The sequence below is a fragment of the Callospermophilus lateralis genome, chromosome 17 (genome assembly GCF_048772815.1).
Source record: "Callospermophilus lateralis isolate mCalLat2 chromosome 17, mCalLat2.hap1, whole genome shotgun sequence".
NCBI lineage: Eukaryota > Metazoa > Chordata > Mammalia > Rodentia > Sciuridae > Callospermophilus > Callospermophilus lateralis.
Window position 1 is genome coordinate 42,021,076 of NC_135321.1, and position 16,242 is coordinate 42,037,317.

Here is a 16,242-nt window from a genome sequence, read left to right on the forward strand (position 1 = left end):
CAACTATTTGTTGGTTTTCCTGGGCACTGCTTAATGAGTCCGTGACCTTGGTTGAATCATTGGTCTCACTGAACTGCTTTGATCAACAGGTGGGAGCAGTGACCTTTGATTGAGGGGTTTCATTTGTATTACATGAGACACCACATGAAGTACCTAATGTCATTCCTCACAGGTGATGGGACCAAGGTTGGCTTCCTTCTTCACCCTCTCAGAGCTGAAAATGGTATTTGCCATACAGTAGGCACTCCCTGAAAGGAAGAAAGATAAATGAATAATTTTGTTTTCCCCTGAAATAGTCAAAATCACATCCTGTAGATTCTGTCTGCAAGGGTAGTTTCCCAAAATATTTGCCTGGGATTCCGGAATTGCAACTTATTCTGATGCTCTTTTATTTTTATTTACTTTATTTTTATTTTCTTTTATTTTATCAAGCAAAACCTAATGTTCTAACCTAGATTTTGCAGTTATTTTCTGAACTAATTATAAATCATTGCAAGTAGTGGAATATTTTCAAGAAAAGCCAGAAGCAGAGCTTTAGCTATTTATTAACTTCGTACTAACTTTCCCATAATTAAATCACTCTGAAGACATTTTGAATTGTAGAGAAAAGAAAATACTGTTACTTGCAATGTTAGTATTCTAAATACCCTAAATCCATGTCTACTTTTAATGTCCATTGCTAGTTAACACGTATTCCACACATTAGTTTAAACAAGATTTTCCTTGGCTTTCATTGGAAAATTAAATTTCTCTGGGAAGCTAACACTGTCAAGGTTGACAGTGAGAATTTTCGTAAGAGAATTTTCAGATCAGTTCTTTCTCCAGAGTTTTAGGAACCAAGTAAAAATTTCTTGTTGGATTGTTTATAATCCCCAGAAGTAAGACCATGAACCCAGAGACTCTGAGAACATTTTCAGTCTCTGTAATTCCCATTATAATTCTCATTCTACACATTGTAATTTGCGTGTTTAAGTAGAGCATTATGGGATTGTAAAGATGTATAATTTAGGAAGTTCACATAGGGCGACCCTTTATCAAAAGGTCTAAAATTGGACCTCCAGATCAGAACTGTAGCTGTATAACACAGATGGACGTCAGCAGAAGAGCCCTTCCCTGTGAGCTGAGGGCACTTCCACGTGCTCCTTACCACCATCAGATTTTTATATCTTACACTACAGTAGACAAAGAGGAGCCATCACGGAGATGTATGTTTTAACCATTTCTAGTTTCCTGCACATGGATGGCTTTATGACTCTTTTTTTGATCTCATTGTAATTGAGGAACTTCATAGGTTTCTATAAACTATGGGAGAACTCACCATGGACCTTGGCAATGATTCTTGGCAATGATTCTTCAGAACTGAAGTGTGAAATATAGCAGAACACGAGAGATCAGGGTTCGTTCTCTCTCCCCCCTTGTGAATTACTGCTAATGTGTAATGTGATCTGAGCACATTTCTTGCATTGACTGCTCTTTTGCTATCTGGGAGGAAAATCATTAATGAAGTTGTATTCAACTCTTATTTGGTATGAATGCTTTCTGTAGGTCTGGCAGATTGTGGATTAAAAGGACTGAGCCGAACCAAAGAAGTTTAGGACAGTTCCTGTTCTATGGTTCTTATGGTAGTAGGAAATAACTATGGACAGATCAAAAGAAAGATCAAAACCTGAGAATTAACATGCTTTTATTTAATAATAAGTAAGCTAGATAGGCAATAGTTAGTGAAGCAGGAGGGGAGGGGGCACTGTTCTTGTCCAAAGGAAAGAGCTGTTACCAGTGGCAAAGCATTGTTATGTAAAATGTGAGCTCTCTTTGGCAGAACTTCCTGTTTTCAGATGAGATATGCCTATGTTTAAATGTTGGTGACTTATTTGAACATTCATGAAACACTGGTGGCCAATCAAAAAGCATTTTTCGCATGCCTGTGATCCCAGCAGCTCAGGAGGCTAAGTTAGGAGGGTGGCAGGTTTCAAAGTAACTCAGTGAGACCCTGGCTTTAAATAAAATACAAAATAGAGCTGGCCATGAGCTCAGTGGTTGAGTGCCCACAAGCTCAATCCCCAGTACCAAAATATATATATATATATATTTTTTATTTGCAACCTTAGGATACAGTGAATTTTATGAAAAGTTCAAGTAGAGATTCTTTCCAGGTACAGAATAGCACGGGCAAAGACCACGTGAGTGTTTTGTTTTTTGTTTTTTGTTTCTGGTTGTATAAAAGAGATGCCTCCATATTCTTACCATTGAGAAACTGAACTATCATATAATAAATCCCAGACTGTCAAGGGACATGTCACCAGATAAAAGACAGTCCTTAAACACCAGATTCAATTACCTGTTTTTGTGTAATTCAGACTTCTAATAAAGCTTTTTCTACCCTTGGCGTAACACATTTACTAACTGTCATCAATCCACTTATCAGTATTTTCCCCTCTAGGAAAAGCTTTTGGTAATTGTTAGAATGCACACTTATTCACGATTTACCCCACTCTCCTGTGCTTGGTGGTTATCCAATTAAACATGGCCTGGGAAACCAGGCTTCATAGTGTGAAAGCATTCTAAATTCTCTAAATAAATCTCTTTTTATCTGGTAGAGCATGTGAACATTCCAAAGGCTTTCACATATTGTCTCATGTAGGCCTTTAAAATATTCTAGGACTCACAATTGTAAGTTCTATAAAGTTGAAAACAGAGCACATTTGTGTAAGGTCAGGCTGTTTTCATTCATTTTTCTGTGAATGACTTGAACTCTGTCCTAACAGCATTCCCATGCCTTTGCTCATGTTACTGATTCAGCAGTGCTTTCTCCTTAGCCCGGTTACAGTTCAGGGTTCAAATCTAAAGCCAGCTTTCCCTCAGAGTTCTTTATATCTCATGAGAGACCAAGTTTGTGAGTCTCCTGCTCTGTGGGTATCTACCTCACCTTCGACATCATGTTGCACTCAGGAGAGGCAGAGCTTTTTCATCATGGTACCTGTCAGGCTGGATGAAGCTCTCTGCAAGGGATGACTCTTGGGGACTGTTGTCATGATCAGAGCATCTCCAAGAGCAAGGAGTCAGGTCAGATACATCAAAGACAGACGTATTTTGATTTGATTCCCATCCGAATCACGTATTAGCTGCATGATGGTGGCAATGTCCTCATCTTTCTTCTAAAGAGCTGATCATAAAACTTGCTTCGCGGGTTTGTTAGGAAGTATGAGTGGTGAGAAAACCCTTGTCTGGAGTCTGCTACAGTGTTTGGCACATAGTGGGTCTGAAATTGAGTGACCCTCATCTCCTTCATCTCCTTCTTAATCATTCCTCACAACATTCTTTTCTGTTCCTGCTCATCTATCTAGTTCATTCCTCCCTAAATCTAACCTTATAACTCAGTCTGGATTCACAGTCACAGGTGACCGCTAGAAGAGCCAGGCTGTGGAGTCCAATTCATTTGAAGTCAGAATGTGTTCCTAAACCTTCATAGATCTAGGACCTCAAGCGACGTACTTGAGTTACTTGAAACTCAGTATTCTGGTCTCTTAAAAGGGGATGATGATAAAATGTGTAAAGAAGATTAAATGAGCAGACATGTGTAAAACACCCAAAACACTGCCAAACATGGTAAATGTTTGAGTGTTGAATAAATCAGAACCACTATAGAGATGTTGTGAGAGGTTTAAAGCTGAGCCCAAACAGAGAGGTCACTAAAGACTAAAACCAAGAAAGTACCCCAAAATCAGTACTCTCATAAATGTCAGTGTTGAATTGGAGCATCTTGGTTAAGCTGGGGATATGACATTTTATAGCTCCAAAATTTAGAGGTTTGAAAAGGACAAAGCAAATGCCCAAACCTAAAATTTCAATTCAGTTCCACCTCTGGTCAGTGTCTTTATACATCCCCATACAGCTGGCTGATGCAGTAGCTGAAAATAGTTCTGAGGGCTCAGCCTGTGCCCAGAGCATCCTTCTTCATGGGTTCTACTCTACCTCTTTGCAAGTGGACAGGCTGCTTTTCCAGGACATTCCAGAGGGTGCATTGGAAGGAACTCCACACTTCCTGGCCCAGCACCCCTGGAGCAGAGGTTGGCAAACTCTTTCTGTCGAGGGCCAGATAGGAAAGGGTTCAAATTTGGGAGACTGCATATAGTCCTGGTAGCATATTCTTTGTTGATATTTTAAGTAATCCTTTGAAAATGTAAAAGCCATTCTTAAGGAAAAATAGGCCACAGATGAGAGGGCTCACAGACTGTAATTTGTGGACTCTGCTCTGGACCATGAGAGGAAAAGAGGGACCTAGGATGCCTTCAAAACCCTGATGCACTGATGCCTTCCCTTAGGGAACAGGAGAAAGCCCCCTCATCACTTCTATTTATTTATTTTTTTAATCTTAAAGACATTAGGTTAGTTCTTTCCTTCCGTGGTACAACTATATGTTCTCGTCGGTTTTTTTAGTCATTTTATGGAGAGACCTCATCATACTGCTGTTTCCCATTGGGAAATGATGAGGCACGGTTTAAAGCAGATGGAGCACAGACTGTAGAAATGAAAAACACAGAAGAAAGAGCTGTGTGAAAGAAATATTTAATCATAACATGAAAAACTCCTAGTGGCAACTTTTCCATTATGTTAAATTTCACTCATTTCTATGCATTCTGAGTATGTGTTTAAAAACAAAGGTTGGAATTTTCCATCGCTGTGCCCATCTACCATGGAGTTTTGATTTTGTCTCTTGCAGGACTATGACTTGAGCCAGCTCCAGCAGCCTGACACAGTGGAGCCTGATGCCATCAAGCCTGTGGGAATCCGGCGGCTGGATGAGAGACCCATCCACGCTGAGCCACAGTATCCAGTCCGATCTGCAGCCCCACACCCTGGGGACATCGGGGACTTCATTAACGAGGTGCAGAGAAAGACTCTCTTTTTATTTTATGCCCATGGTTAGATCTGTGTAGGTCACAGGTTGCTTGGAATATAGTTGTGTAGTTCATTAAAACATATTTAAATTCATTTTTAGGTGGAAGCTAGTATGGCTTCAGTAATAGAGAACGAATTTAATTGCTTTGATCAACCCAAAAGAGATCTGTCAATTAATATTTTGTGTGTGCAAAATGATACTCATATAATTTATTGGTATTAGTCACACTGTCTCCAAGAAATACTTTTTCCCTTGACTGCCAAGTAATAGGCTAACAATATTATAGTGTATTATAATTTTATTTATTAGCACTGATAAATGTAGCAGTAGTTCCCTTTAAATGTATCCCTTACTGTATGTACCCTTTGAATTCCACATATGGTGAGAATTCATTGCCTACCCAATGGCTCCATTAAAGGAGATTAGTGGAAGAACAGCTAAATTAAATATTATGTAAGTGATTTAAATACTTGCCTAGTTGAGGAGTTTTAAGAGCTTCTGTAAGAGGAAGCTAATTCTCTGTTGAATATAACAGATATGATTTTCATTGTCAAAATTATTATGACACACTTATGTTACTGACCAAGAGTTCTGCTACATTTTATACTTAAGTTTGGAAGTAAAATGATTTATATTGCTTCTTTGGGTTAGAGCTAATCTTCTCTTTAAATTTTTAATCAAGCATAAATGGCAGTGGTACATATTGATGTTGACTGTGAATGTATGGCAGGAGTCATGTTCTCTGGCCATATCCTCCAGATCTTCAAGATCTCAATTGTTCTTGTTGCATTATAAAATGGAATGCATCTGTTATATGTGGCCTTCTGTCTTGTGCTGATAAACCTTTTATTTCCTGGATCTCCTTGAAGTAATTGTATAAGGTGTAAACGTCTACATGAGGTATTTAGATGCACTTACAGATTGTAGAAAAAGTTTTGAAACATAGTTGGGATATTTAGCTGCCTGTTCATCTACCCATTACTGTCTATTTCTAAAAGTCATACCGCTTTCTGAACGTATGCATTCACTTCTGTTAAGCAAGCAATAGGTTAATTTGTAGTAGACGTGATTAAAAGCAGATGGGAGGCAAAAACAACAGAATACCAGTGACTCCCTTTTTTCTAGAAAAATCTGTCCTGACTCTTTTAACTCTTATTTACATACAGACCTGCTTAAATAATTCACCTGAATTTATTTATAGTGCTAGATCTTTTAGTACATTTATGAATACCTGAGGATTTTATATCTGATTGAACATTCATCATTATGAAAAATTGTTGTGGGTTTTCTGTGGTTATGGGGTTTCGAGATACAGTGAATCTTTTGACTGTAACTGTGCAGTGCAGGAACTGGACTTTTTGAAAACAAGAATTCTGGCTTGAGTGTAATTCAACAAATACTTACTGAAAGTTTCTGCCTGTCCCTGAGGTATCAGTATTCTCTGCAACTCAAGTCTGTTCTTGATAGTCTTCTTTTCTTGCTAATAAAAATGAAACACTAAGCAATTTATAAAGCAGTTCATAATCCCATTCCTGCCCACTCTTTCCCTCCTTGAATCCCCTTCTGTTCTGCAGCTCCAAAGAGCTGTTTTCATTTCTCCCAAAGCTTCACACTTTACAGACAATAACTTCTGCAAACCCCATACCTTCTTGACCATCTGCAAGACTCCCCTTAGCTGAAAGGAATTAATTCAAATGCCCCCTTCTCTGTAAAGCCTTCCTTGATCCCTCCAGGCAAGGCTAAGCTAGCAAGAAGCTTCCTCTGCCTTAACCCACACCAACTGGATTATAACTGTCCCTGTTTCTTTCTCCCACTTTAGTATGTGAGTGCTCTGCAGGACAAGTACTATTTCTTGTTCATGTTTTTATAACCTAAGCATCTAATACACTGCCAAGCTCTTTTGTTGTTTTCAGGAATTTAAGTACTATAAGCAGGTGTATAGGGCATAAAGCTGTGGGCACCATCGAATTTGCATTTGATTGATATTCAGCAGGGACCCAGTCTGGAGCTTTTCACTCTACTGGTGCTGATTACATTCAGGAAACAAGGATATCGTTGATTCCAAGTTTGTGTTTTCGTGTGTATGTTCTGTCTGTGTGTGTGTGTGTGCATGCATGCATGTGTGCGTGAGCATTGATTTTTGTTTTGTTTTGTTTTTTGCACTGACTGCATTTTCCTTAGTAGATAGAAAAGAACATTTAGTTAATAAGATTTGGTGACCCAGCCCTTCTGCTGCCACAGCAGATAGAGATACAGTAGGAATTTCTACTTGGAATTTCCTTTCTCTAAAACAATGCTTAGGTTAGGTATCAGCCTAAAATGTGGTTTGAGATCAAAACAAATATTTGTGATTTCTCCTATGGAAAAACTTGATTCTAAACAATTGGCTATAAGTGAACTTCAGAGTACAATCAGTCATCATTTGAGCATATGTTAAAAAGAGCTCATTTTGAAATCATCTTGAACTCTGTTTAGGATCATCTATTCAGCAAATCACTAATGAATGCCTGCTATGTATAACATAACTGCCAGCAAAGTGTAGCTGAAAGGTAAATGGGACACAGATTCTCTTGTGTATCTTCCCTACTTGACTATCACCACAGTCTTCATACAGACAATCCCTGACTTGAGATGATTCCACTTAACAGTGTTTTGACCTGACAGTGGTGAAAAAAGAATGGCAATATTCAATAGAAACCATACTTTTAAGTTTCGAATGTGGCTCTTTTCCCAAGCTAGTTATATGCAGTCATACTCTCTTGCATGCTGCAGCAATACAACCGAGCCCCTATGTTGTACTGTGTTGCTAAGCTACGATGTTTGTAGGTTGGGTTATAAATACATTTTCAACTTAGATCTTTTCAACCTATAGCAGGTTTATTGGAATAAAACCCCAAAGTCCTCTATATAATGCAAACATTCCTGTATGGAGCCTTACTCTGCCAGGAGAAGGAAGCCTGTTGTGTCTGATTCTTACTTGGCTTTCCAACTTCATCTTAGGACCCTCCCTGACCTGCATCTTGGAGGCCTGCATCAAGAGCTCTACTTATCCTTCAGTCTTGCCTTATAATTCTGTGCTGTTCTTCCTGCCTCAAATCTGCCTGCCTGCTTCTTCAGAAGTTAGTTCCTTTATGAAGTCTTTACCAAGACAGGAAGAGTCAGGAACACAGGATATGGGCTAGCCCACCCCACCTCCATTCAGAACACCTGGTTTCCTTTGACCCTTCCCTGAGCCCTTCCTTGCTCCAGAAAGAGGTCCTTATCCTGAGGGAGAGTGTGAGCCTCCTTGGTTTGATGAATAAATAAATGAAACAAGGCAATTTGGGAGTCATTCCTAAAATGGCACTAAATCTATGAAACTGAAAGTGATGACAAGACAGAGACAGGTTAAGGAGTAAGGGAATAAAATACTGTTCCTAGAAATGTCCCTACAATTGGAGACAGGAAGAGGTTAAGGTATCACAGAAAACAACCAAAAAGAAATTCCAGGGATGTGATGGCTATTTCTGTGGGTCAGTTGAGGGAGATGAAAATTGTTAGAACTCTGAAAGCACCAGGTAGAGTCTTCAATCCAAGACACCCATTAGGACTTGATCAATATCTTCCATTGACTTAACAGACAAAAATAAATACATGTAAACTTTTAAAACAGTGGAAGGCACCTCGAAAGAACTCAAGCGCATTTTGTAAAAACATTGAAAATGCACACAAATTTATTTATCTCCAGGTCTTATTTGATTTAGCAGAATACCAAATGTTCCAAAGGAAGAATAATGTAGTGGTGATTATAATTGGAGTGCTTTTATAGATGTAAGGAGTAGGAAAGCTCATGAGAACATTTTCTAATTTGTTTATTTAAATAATGAATGAATGTTGACTTGAATCTCAAAAAGGATAACGCATTTTCAGTCTGGTAGGTAGAGTAAAACAGGTCACATGTTTTTTGGATTTCAGTTGCAGAATTTCATTCTGTTTTGACTTTTCATACATGACCTTCAGAGGGTGAAAATTTGAAACACATTCCTTTAATCTCATCCTGACAGTAGATATTAGCATACCTCCAACAACTTTACTAATCCCATATTTTTTTCTTATCTCAGAAGAATAAAAACTGAGTGTATCCTTCTATTAAAGGACATGAAAGTTTCTTCTAGAATAGTTTGCTTGAAACTACTAAAGTTTAAAATGGTTGGGTTTTTTTTTCCTCTCTTATTCATTACATTTAATTTGTCCTCTTTGAAGTATCTCACTCCTATTTTACAGGAATTAGATTTTTGTGTGAATTCAAATCCAAGGGCTTCACCAACACCTCTATTACCTAGTACAAGGTCAAGGTCCTTAAATCTAACCTCTTACATTTCCAATTCTCTTACTTGTAAGATGGTTGATAATAGTAGACCCTTCTTTTCAGATTGAAATAAGAACTCAATGTGATCATTTATGTAAAATACGAGGTACAGTGCCTGTCATATGGTGAAGTCTCTGAATTATTATAAATGAGAATATATCATAATGAGAATTATGTGTAAATTACTTGGTATGATTAAAACTTTCTACTGTCTATAATTTCAGATGATATAGTTTAAATCCTGTCCTTTCAAAAACATTGCTTTAATCCCAATGAAACTGCCAAAAGAGGGATGGCAATGTTGACCTAGAATCTAACACAATAAACATGGTGTTTACCATGATCATCCACATGTATTTTTATAGGTCCACGTATATTTCAAATCCAGATACGTGATTTTCCTGAAAGAAGCAGATATAAACATGAACTAGATGTGAAGAGGAAAAAACCTAAGCCCAGGTCACCAGTGCAGAGTTATCCCGTAGAATAGCTGCCAAATGCCAGGTGCTGTGTTGGAAAGCAGAGTGTGAGTACAAAACAGCCTCTGCAAAAAGGGATGTCACTATCTAGGAGCAATTCAGATATTGTAATAAAAAAAAAGGGTCCAAAGAGTTCATAGGAGTGACTCCCAGTCATGGCTGGAGGAAAAAAAAAAAATCCATGCAACAGAAGTGACTTTTTTGCAGGGAGAGGCAGGTACCAGGGATTGAACTCAACCACTGAGCTACATTCTCAGCCCTATTTTGTATTTTATTTAGAAATAGGGTCTCACTGAGTTGCTTAGTACCTTGCTTTTGCTGAGACTGTCTTTGAACTCTCAATCCTCCTGCCTCAGCCTCCTGAGCCACTGGGATTATAGGTGTACACCATTGTGCCTAGCTAGAAGTAACATTTTTATTGAGCTTTTGGGTGGGTGGGTGGGTGGGTGGGTGCATGGATAGATAACAGATGTTCATCAGAAGAAAAAAAAATGAAAGGAAACATTTCAAACAAACTCAACCACATTTCAGTTGGGAGACAATTAATATGCAAATAACACAGTAGTACACAAGAACATGACACTGGGGTTTGAGGAATGGTGCATAATTCATTTGTGGTTGCTGGGGTTGACGATGACTGAAACAAGTAGATGAACCCTCTAGAGTTCCTGGATGCTCTTCTTAAAGGATTTTGCTTTTTTTTAATCTTGCTGGTCTCCCCAAAAGGCAGGCATTTGAGAAACACTTTCTAGTTTTTTTTCCAACTCTGTATCTTTTCTCCTATTTGCTTAAACTTATAATAAATTGTAATATTCTTTATTATAGGGAATTGCTCTATAGCATTCAGGCACAATTAAAAGAACATCTCCACCTAGCCCTGGGGGAAACGCTTGGGTTATGTGGGAAACTCTGCTATAGGTCATAGAAAGCTCTGGGAGGGTTTTGCCTGGGGAAGTGACATCAATAGTTGAGCGAGAAACCAAAGCTAGTTTTTAGGAAAGAAGCAGAAATAGCACTGGAGATAGCAAGTCCGGTTGGAAGGCTCTGGTCCAGGCAGGATATAATGAGAACCTAAGCCAAAGCAATGGCACTAAGACTGTAGAAGACAGAATGTTAGGGTATCAATAGGCCTCTTTCTTCTTGTATCCCTTGTGTGTTCTTCACTGAAGAATGTGGGTTTTTATAGTACCCATAAAAGCATGTCCCCACCCATAAAGCATAGGATCAGAAGTCTATAAATATAAGCTCAGCAAGAATTCAACTGTAGCTCTTTCACTTTGCAGAGGAGCTCAAACTACAGAAAATTTATTCAGATAAATTTATCTAGAGTTTCAGATCTGCCTCTCCAAGAAAGGTGAAGTGAGCATACTTTGCTAAATTTAGTCAAACCTAGAGAAGCACATGCTGTTAGTTTATAAATTTGGTAACAGTACTTATACATCATGTGAAAAGTACTTTGTACATCATTCTTGAAGGTGTCCACATCAAAAATAAAGCAATCACATAAGGGAGAACCAGAAGGTTCTGTTGTCCCCAGATTTATTCTGCACATTCTGTCTGATTGCATGCCTGTTACTGTCAGTTTCTGAGGGCCTGACTGTGATCTTTTTAGAATTACCAAAATATTACCAAGAATTTATGCAGTACCTCATTCAGAAGGGTCATATTAAATTCTCAGATAAAAATCAGTGCCATCCAAGTGGAAGGAACTTAAAGTACTTAACCTCTCCTGCCTAGAAAGATGGCTTGCCTAAGAATTCTTGAAAAGTTCAGTGGCTTTGCCCTTCTATCATCATTAAGCCCTAAGACAATGTACCATGCACTCACATGGCACAGTGATCTCTCCTTAATGGATTTTTATGGCCTTAACTTTAACCTCTTCTTTCGTTTTGTTTTGTTTTGTTTTTCCTAAAAGAAAACAAATGCAAAAACTACCAGGATGATCCAGAAACCAATGCAGGAATAGAAAAAAGAAATGATCAAATAAAAAGAATATTGTTAAGAATCCCAACAGATTCTTATAGGAGATTATCTCCAGCATTAGAATCTATTTTAAGGACTCCAGTGAGGTGGCTTAGATAGTTGATGAAGAGTCCTGGGGTTCTTTAACACTCCAGTGAAGATCACACAGCTTCTAGTGTCTCTTCCCTGGACACAGTGAACAACGGTCATTACTTCCCCATCTCTGAATCCAGACACGCTTGAGGCCCTGCCATTGACTATTTAGAGCTAATTTTCATCTTAACCTTTCCATTTTTCCAGTTTGGTGCTGACACTATAAGGTTTGGGCAGTGCTCTGTGAGTATTTTCACTTAAAAATCAAATTGTGATGAAGTCAATTACCTAAACACAGGGACCTTTGCCAGTGTCTCACTGTCTGTGTTATAAAGCAGTTGTCATGATAAATTTTAATGTTTTTTTTTTTCAAGCATCCATTCTCCTTATCAGGAATTTCCCTGATTTTTCTTGATTTTCTGTCAGATTCTTCTTAGGTCCAGTTCTTGTGTGGTAGGACCATGTTAGACAGTGCTAAACGAAAGGAATCTCTTTAGTTTATTGCTTATATTTGTAGTTACTAGATTTTTTTTGGAAAAATGGGAAATGGGTACATACTAATGTGTGACTGTAAATTCTAAGAGGTCAGGCAATGGATCTAGCTTATTAAAGGCTGTGTTTCCACACATTATAGAGTCATAGACCCCAAACCAATATGCCATTAATTGAATTAATAAACTAATAAAATGAATGAAGGTGCATTCCTTGGTTTTTTGCCAGCTATGTCTACAGCAACTAATAATGCCAAGTTTCATTGGCTTACAGAATCAAAGGTTGACTTCTTCCTCAGGTTGTAAGTCAACTGCAGTCTATCAGTATCATGTGTCTTCTTCATTGTAAAGTCCATGGGGAAGTATAACCCCCATCTGAGGCAGGGCATTCTCCTTGAGGAAGGGAAACAGAGAAGTGGAAAGATATTAGGGCTCCAAATGTGCTCCTGCTCCTCACTGCTATTCACATTTCTTTGGCCAAAGCCACTCCCATAGCCAGCTGAGCCTGACGGAGGGGTGGAGTAAGTAAATTCTGACTCCAGAGAGGAACTTGTGGCAGTGTGGGCCACAAACAAGGGTGGTGAATCACTAAGGACAGTAACACCATCAACCACAGAAAGGAGTTATATGAATTCTGGGAAATTGTAGGTTGTGGTGGTTCTTGGTCTTAGCAGAATTGCTTTGTAGCTTATTCTAAAAATAAGATAAGGAATATCCTATCTAAATTTATTGGTTTTCTGTGTGGAAGTCATTTGCTTAAGACTTGCTTTATTTTATTTAATATAGCTTTTTCTGAGTTATAAATGAGGGAGAGTGGTGCCTAATTTAATGGTTAGGATTGATGGTAAGAGATCCTTGGAGATGGGAAAGCTGATACTGGGTACTTTCCACTCACATTTTTGATTGAAGTCTAGCAGCATTTTATTTCTTAAAATATTATGTCTTCACATTTTTTTTCATTTTTTCAAATTCCAAAGCAGAAAAGTTTCCTTTAAACTTAAAACATTAATAATAATAATAATAATAACAGCCAATACTCCTTGAGCTTTACAAGTGCCAGATAACTAGGATGAGCTATTGAGTCTCTTTATCTCATTTAGTCTTATATAATCTGATTATTGTTATTACAGTTGCAGATGAGGAAATGCTGAATTCCCACAGCTAATACTGTGGAGAGCAGGAGTGTCATTTAAGATCTGATCTCTTCAACGCTAGATGGCACTGACTCTGACCTTAATTTTTGTGCTCTTTTTCCTTATTCTTTCTCTATGAACTTGAAAGACTAAATGAACAAATGTTCATAGAAAAACCACATATGTATGCTCACAAAATACATGTGGATTGGAAGGCTTGATCTCTCAAGGAGACAGCCTGTACATCTTGGATGATAAGTAAGGTCGCCATAAGCCCACCACATTTGAAAAGCAGCATTGTAAAAAGAGAACAATTGCTTGAAGACCAATATTGGTATATCTTGGCATACTAAAATGCAGTTGAGAAAATATTACAGAAAATTCCAAATGGACCTAGTATTAAGTCCCTAAAGGTTTTGTAGTACAGAATTACAAATTAGCTGCAGATATTTAAATTACATATTTAAAAGAATCTGCAAGAGTTAAGAATATAGATGATAATTATTCTATTATTTTTTATTACTTAAGTTGTTTTTAAGATTTAGAATAGGCATGTTATTTATATTTACAAGATTCTGCACTCCCTAATATTTATATCATGTACAGGTATTGTATCATGATTTTTCTAGGGCCTTTGGAAAAGTAGAAGTTACTCCATTAAAAAAAAAAAACCTGTTCATAATTTATCAATTAATTCCACATTTTATGTTTCATTAATAACACAACTGATTTAATGAGTCACTTTCCTTCTTTCTTTGATATCTTTTCAAACTTGGGTCAAATAAATGCAAAGCTACCTCCACTTTGAATGCTTATTAGCTCCTCAAGGTAGACAGAGTAATTTTTCAGAATCCTGATGATTTTTGTTTAGAATTCACAGTTTTGTTATTTATTTATCATTCCTTTCATATTATAGAAATGCCTGTTGCTTAGATTGCAAGCTGCTAGAGGATCGGGGACCACTTGGCACTAACACGTATATCTTTCTCCTTGCCCTACATATGCTTCTTGTTCAAACGGTTAATTCTCAAAATCCCCTAACCCTCATTCTGATTAGGGTCCATGGATCACATGGTTTCAAAACCTTTCTGTATTATTTCATATAACTTCACATAACCTGTTCTACCACTAAATTACTCATTCAAAACTGGTCTTGCCAAGTAGACTATTACACAGTCACACCAGTTATCCTCGATAGAAAGGGTAATTTTTTTTTTAATATTTTTTTTATTGGTTGTTCAAAACATTACAAAGCTCATGGCATATCATCTTCCATACATTTGATTCAAATGGGTTATCAGCTCCCATTTTTACCCCAATTACAAGTTGCAGAATGACATCGGTTACACATCCACATTTTTACATAATACCATATTAATGACTGTTGTATTCTGCTACCTTTCCTATCCCCTACTATCCCCCCTCCCCTTCCCTCTCCTCTTCCCTCTCTACCCCATCTGCTGTGGTTTAATTCTCTCCCTTTTTTTTTTTCCCCTTTCCCCTCACAAACTCTTATATGTAGTTTTATGTAACAATGAGGGTCTCCTTCCATTTCCATACAGTTTCCAGAAAGGGTAATTTTTCTATGTTTATTGAATGAGAGAATTCCGTTTATAGCAATTACCATGATATAGTTTACCTTATATTTCAATGAGATTGTTTTACAGTCTATCAGTCCTGTTCCATATATTGTGTTATTTAAGATCCTCTAATCTGCTTCAAGCAGTTGGCCCTCATTGCTGCTGTCTGTCAAACATGTTCTCCAATTAACTCCCTCCCACTTTATGTCTTGCATGCTAGCCTACACTCCTTAGGATTGTTTGCTTGCAAAGGAAAAGAAGCAAGTTACTACTTTTTGTATAACTTCCAAACAGTGAGAATACCAGTTTCTATGTGTTGAAAATGTAATCTTACAAGTGGAAATTTACCAAGTGTTCAATACCATGAAGTCCTTGGCATCTGCTTATGGTTTTTCAAATTGTAACCCTCTCTTAACTCTTTCTTCCTTTCTCTTTCCACATTGTAGGGCCTTAAAGCTGCTGACAATGATCCCACAGCTCCGCCATATGATTCCCTCTTAGTCTTTGACTACGAAGGTAGTGGCTCCACTGCTGGGTCCTTGAGCTCCCTTAATTCCTCAAGTAGTGGTGGAGAGCAGGACTATGATTACCTGAACGACTGGGGACCACGATTCAAGAAACTCGCTGACATGTATGGTGGAGGTGATGACTGAACTTCAGGGTGAACTTGGTTTTTGGACAAGTACAAACAATTTCAACTGATATTCCCAAAAAGCATACAGAAGCTAGGCTTTAACTTTGTAGTCTACTAGCACAGTGCTTGCTGGAGGCTTTTGGCATAGGCTGCAAACCAATTTGGGCTCAGAGGGAATATCAGTGATCCAATACTGTTTGGAAAAACACTGAGCTCAGTTACACTTGAATTTTACAGTACAGAAGCACTGGGATTTTATGTGCCTTTTTGTACCTTTTTCAGATTGGAATTAGTTTTATGTTTAAGGCTTTAATGGTACTGATTTCTGAAACGATAAGTAAAAGACAAAATATTTTGTGGTGGGAGCAGGAAGTTCAACCATGATATGCTTCAACACGCTTTTGTTACATTGCATTTGCTTTTGTTAAAATACAGAATTAAACAAAAAAAAAAAAAAACGAACTCATGGAGCGATCGATTTTATTATCTTGGGGGATGAGACCATGAGATTGGAAAATGTACATTACTTCTAGTTTTAGACTTTAGAATTTTTTTTTCACTAAAAATCTTAAAAACTTACGCAGCTGGTTGCAAATAAAGGGAGTTTTCATATCACCAATTT

The 16,242-nt window shown here is 37.7% G+C and overlaps 1 protein-coding gene across 1 annotated transcript in view; it reads left to right on the forward strand.

The window, feature by feature from the left end:
* The window catches only part of Cdh2 (cadherin 2), a 209,752-nt gene extending 194,064 nt beyond the window's left edge, over positions 1-15,688 (forward strand). The window contains exons 15-16 of the mRNA XM_076836787.2: positions 4,721-4,885; positions 15,433-15,688. Of these exons, the coding sequence (XP_076692902.2) occupies positions 4,721-4,885; positions 15,433-15,639 (372 nt within the window). The 3' untranslated portion in view covers positions 15,640-15,688. The remainder of the gene's footprint in view (positions 1-4,720; positions 4,886-15,432) is intronic.
* Positions 15,689-16,242: the final 554 nt, after the last annotated feature.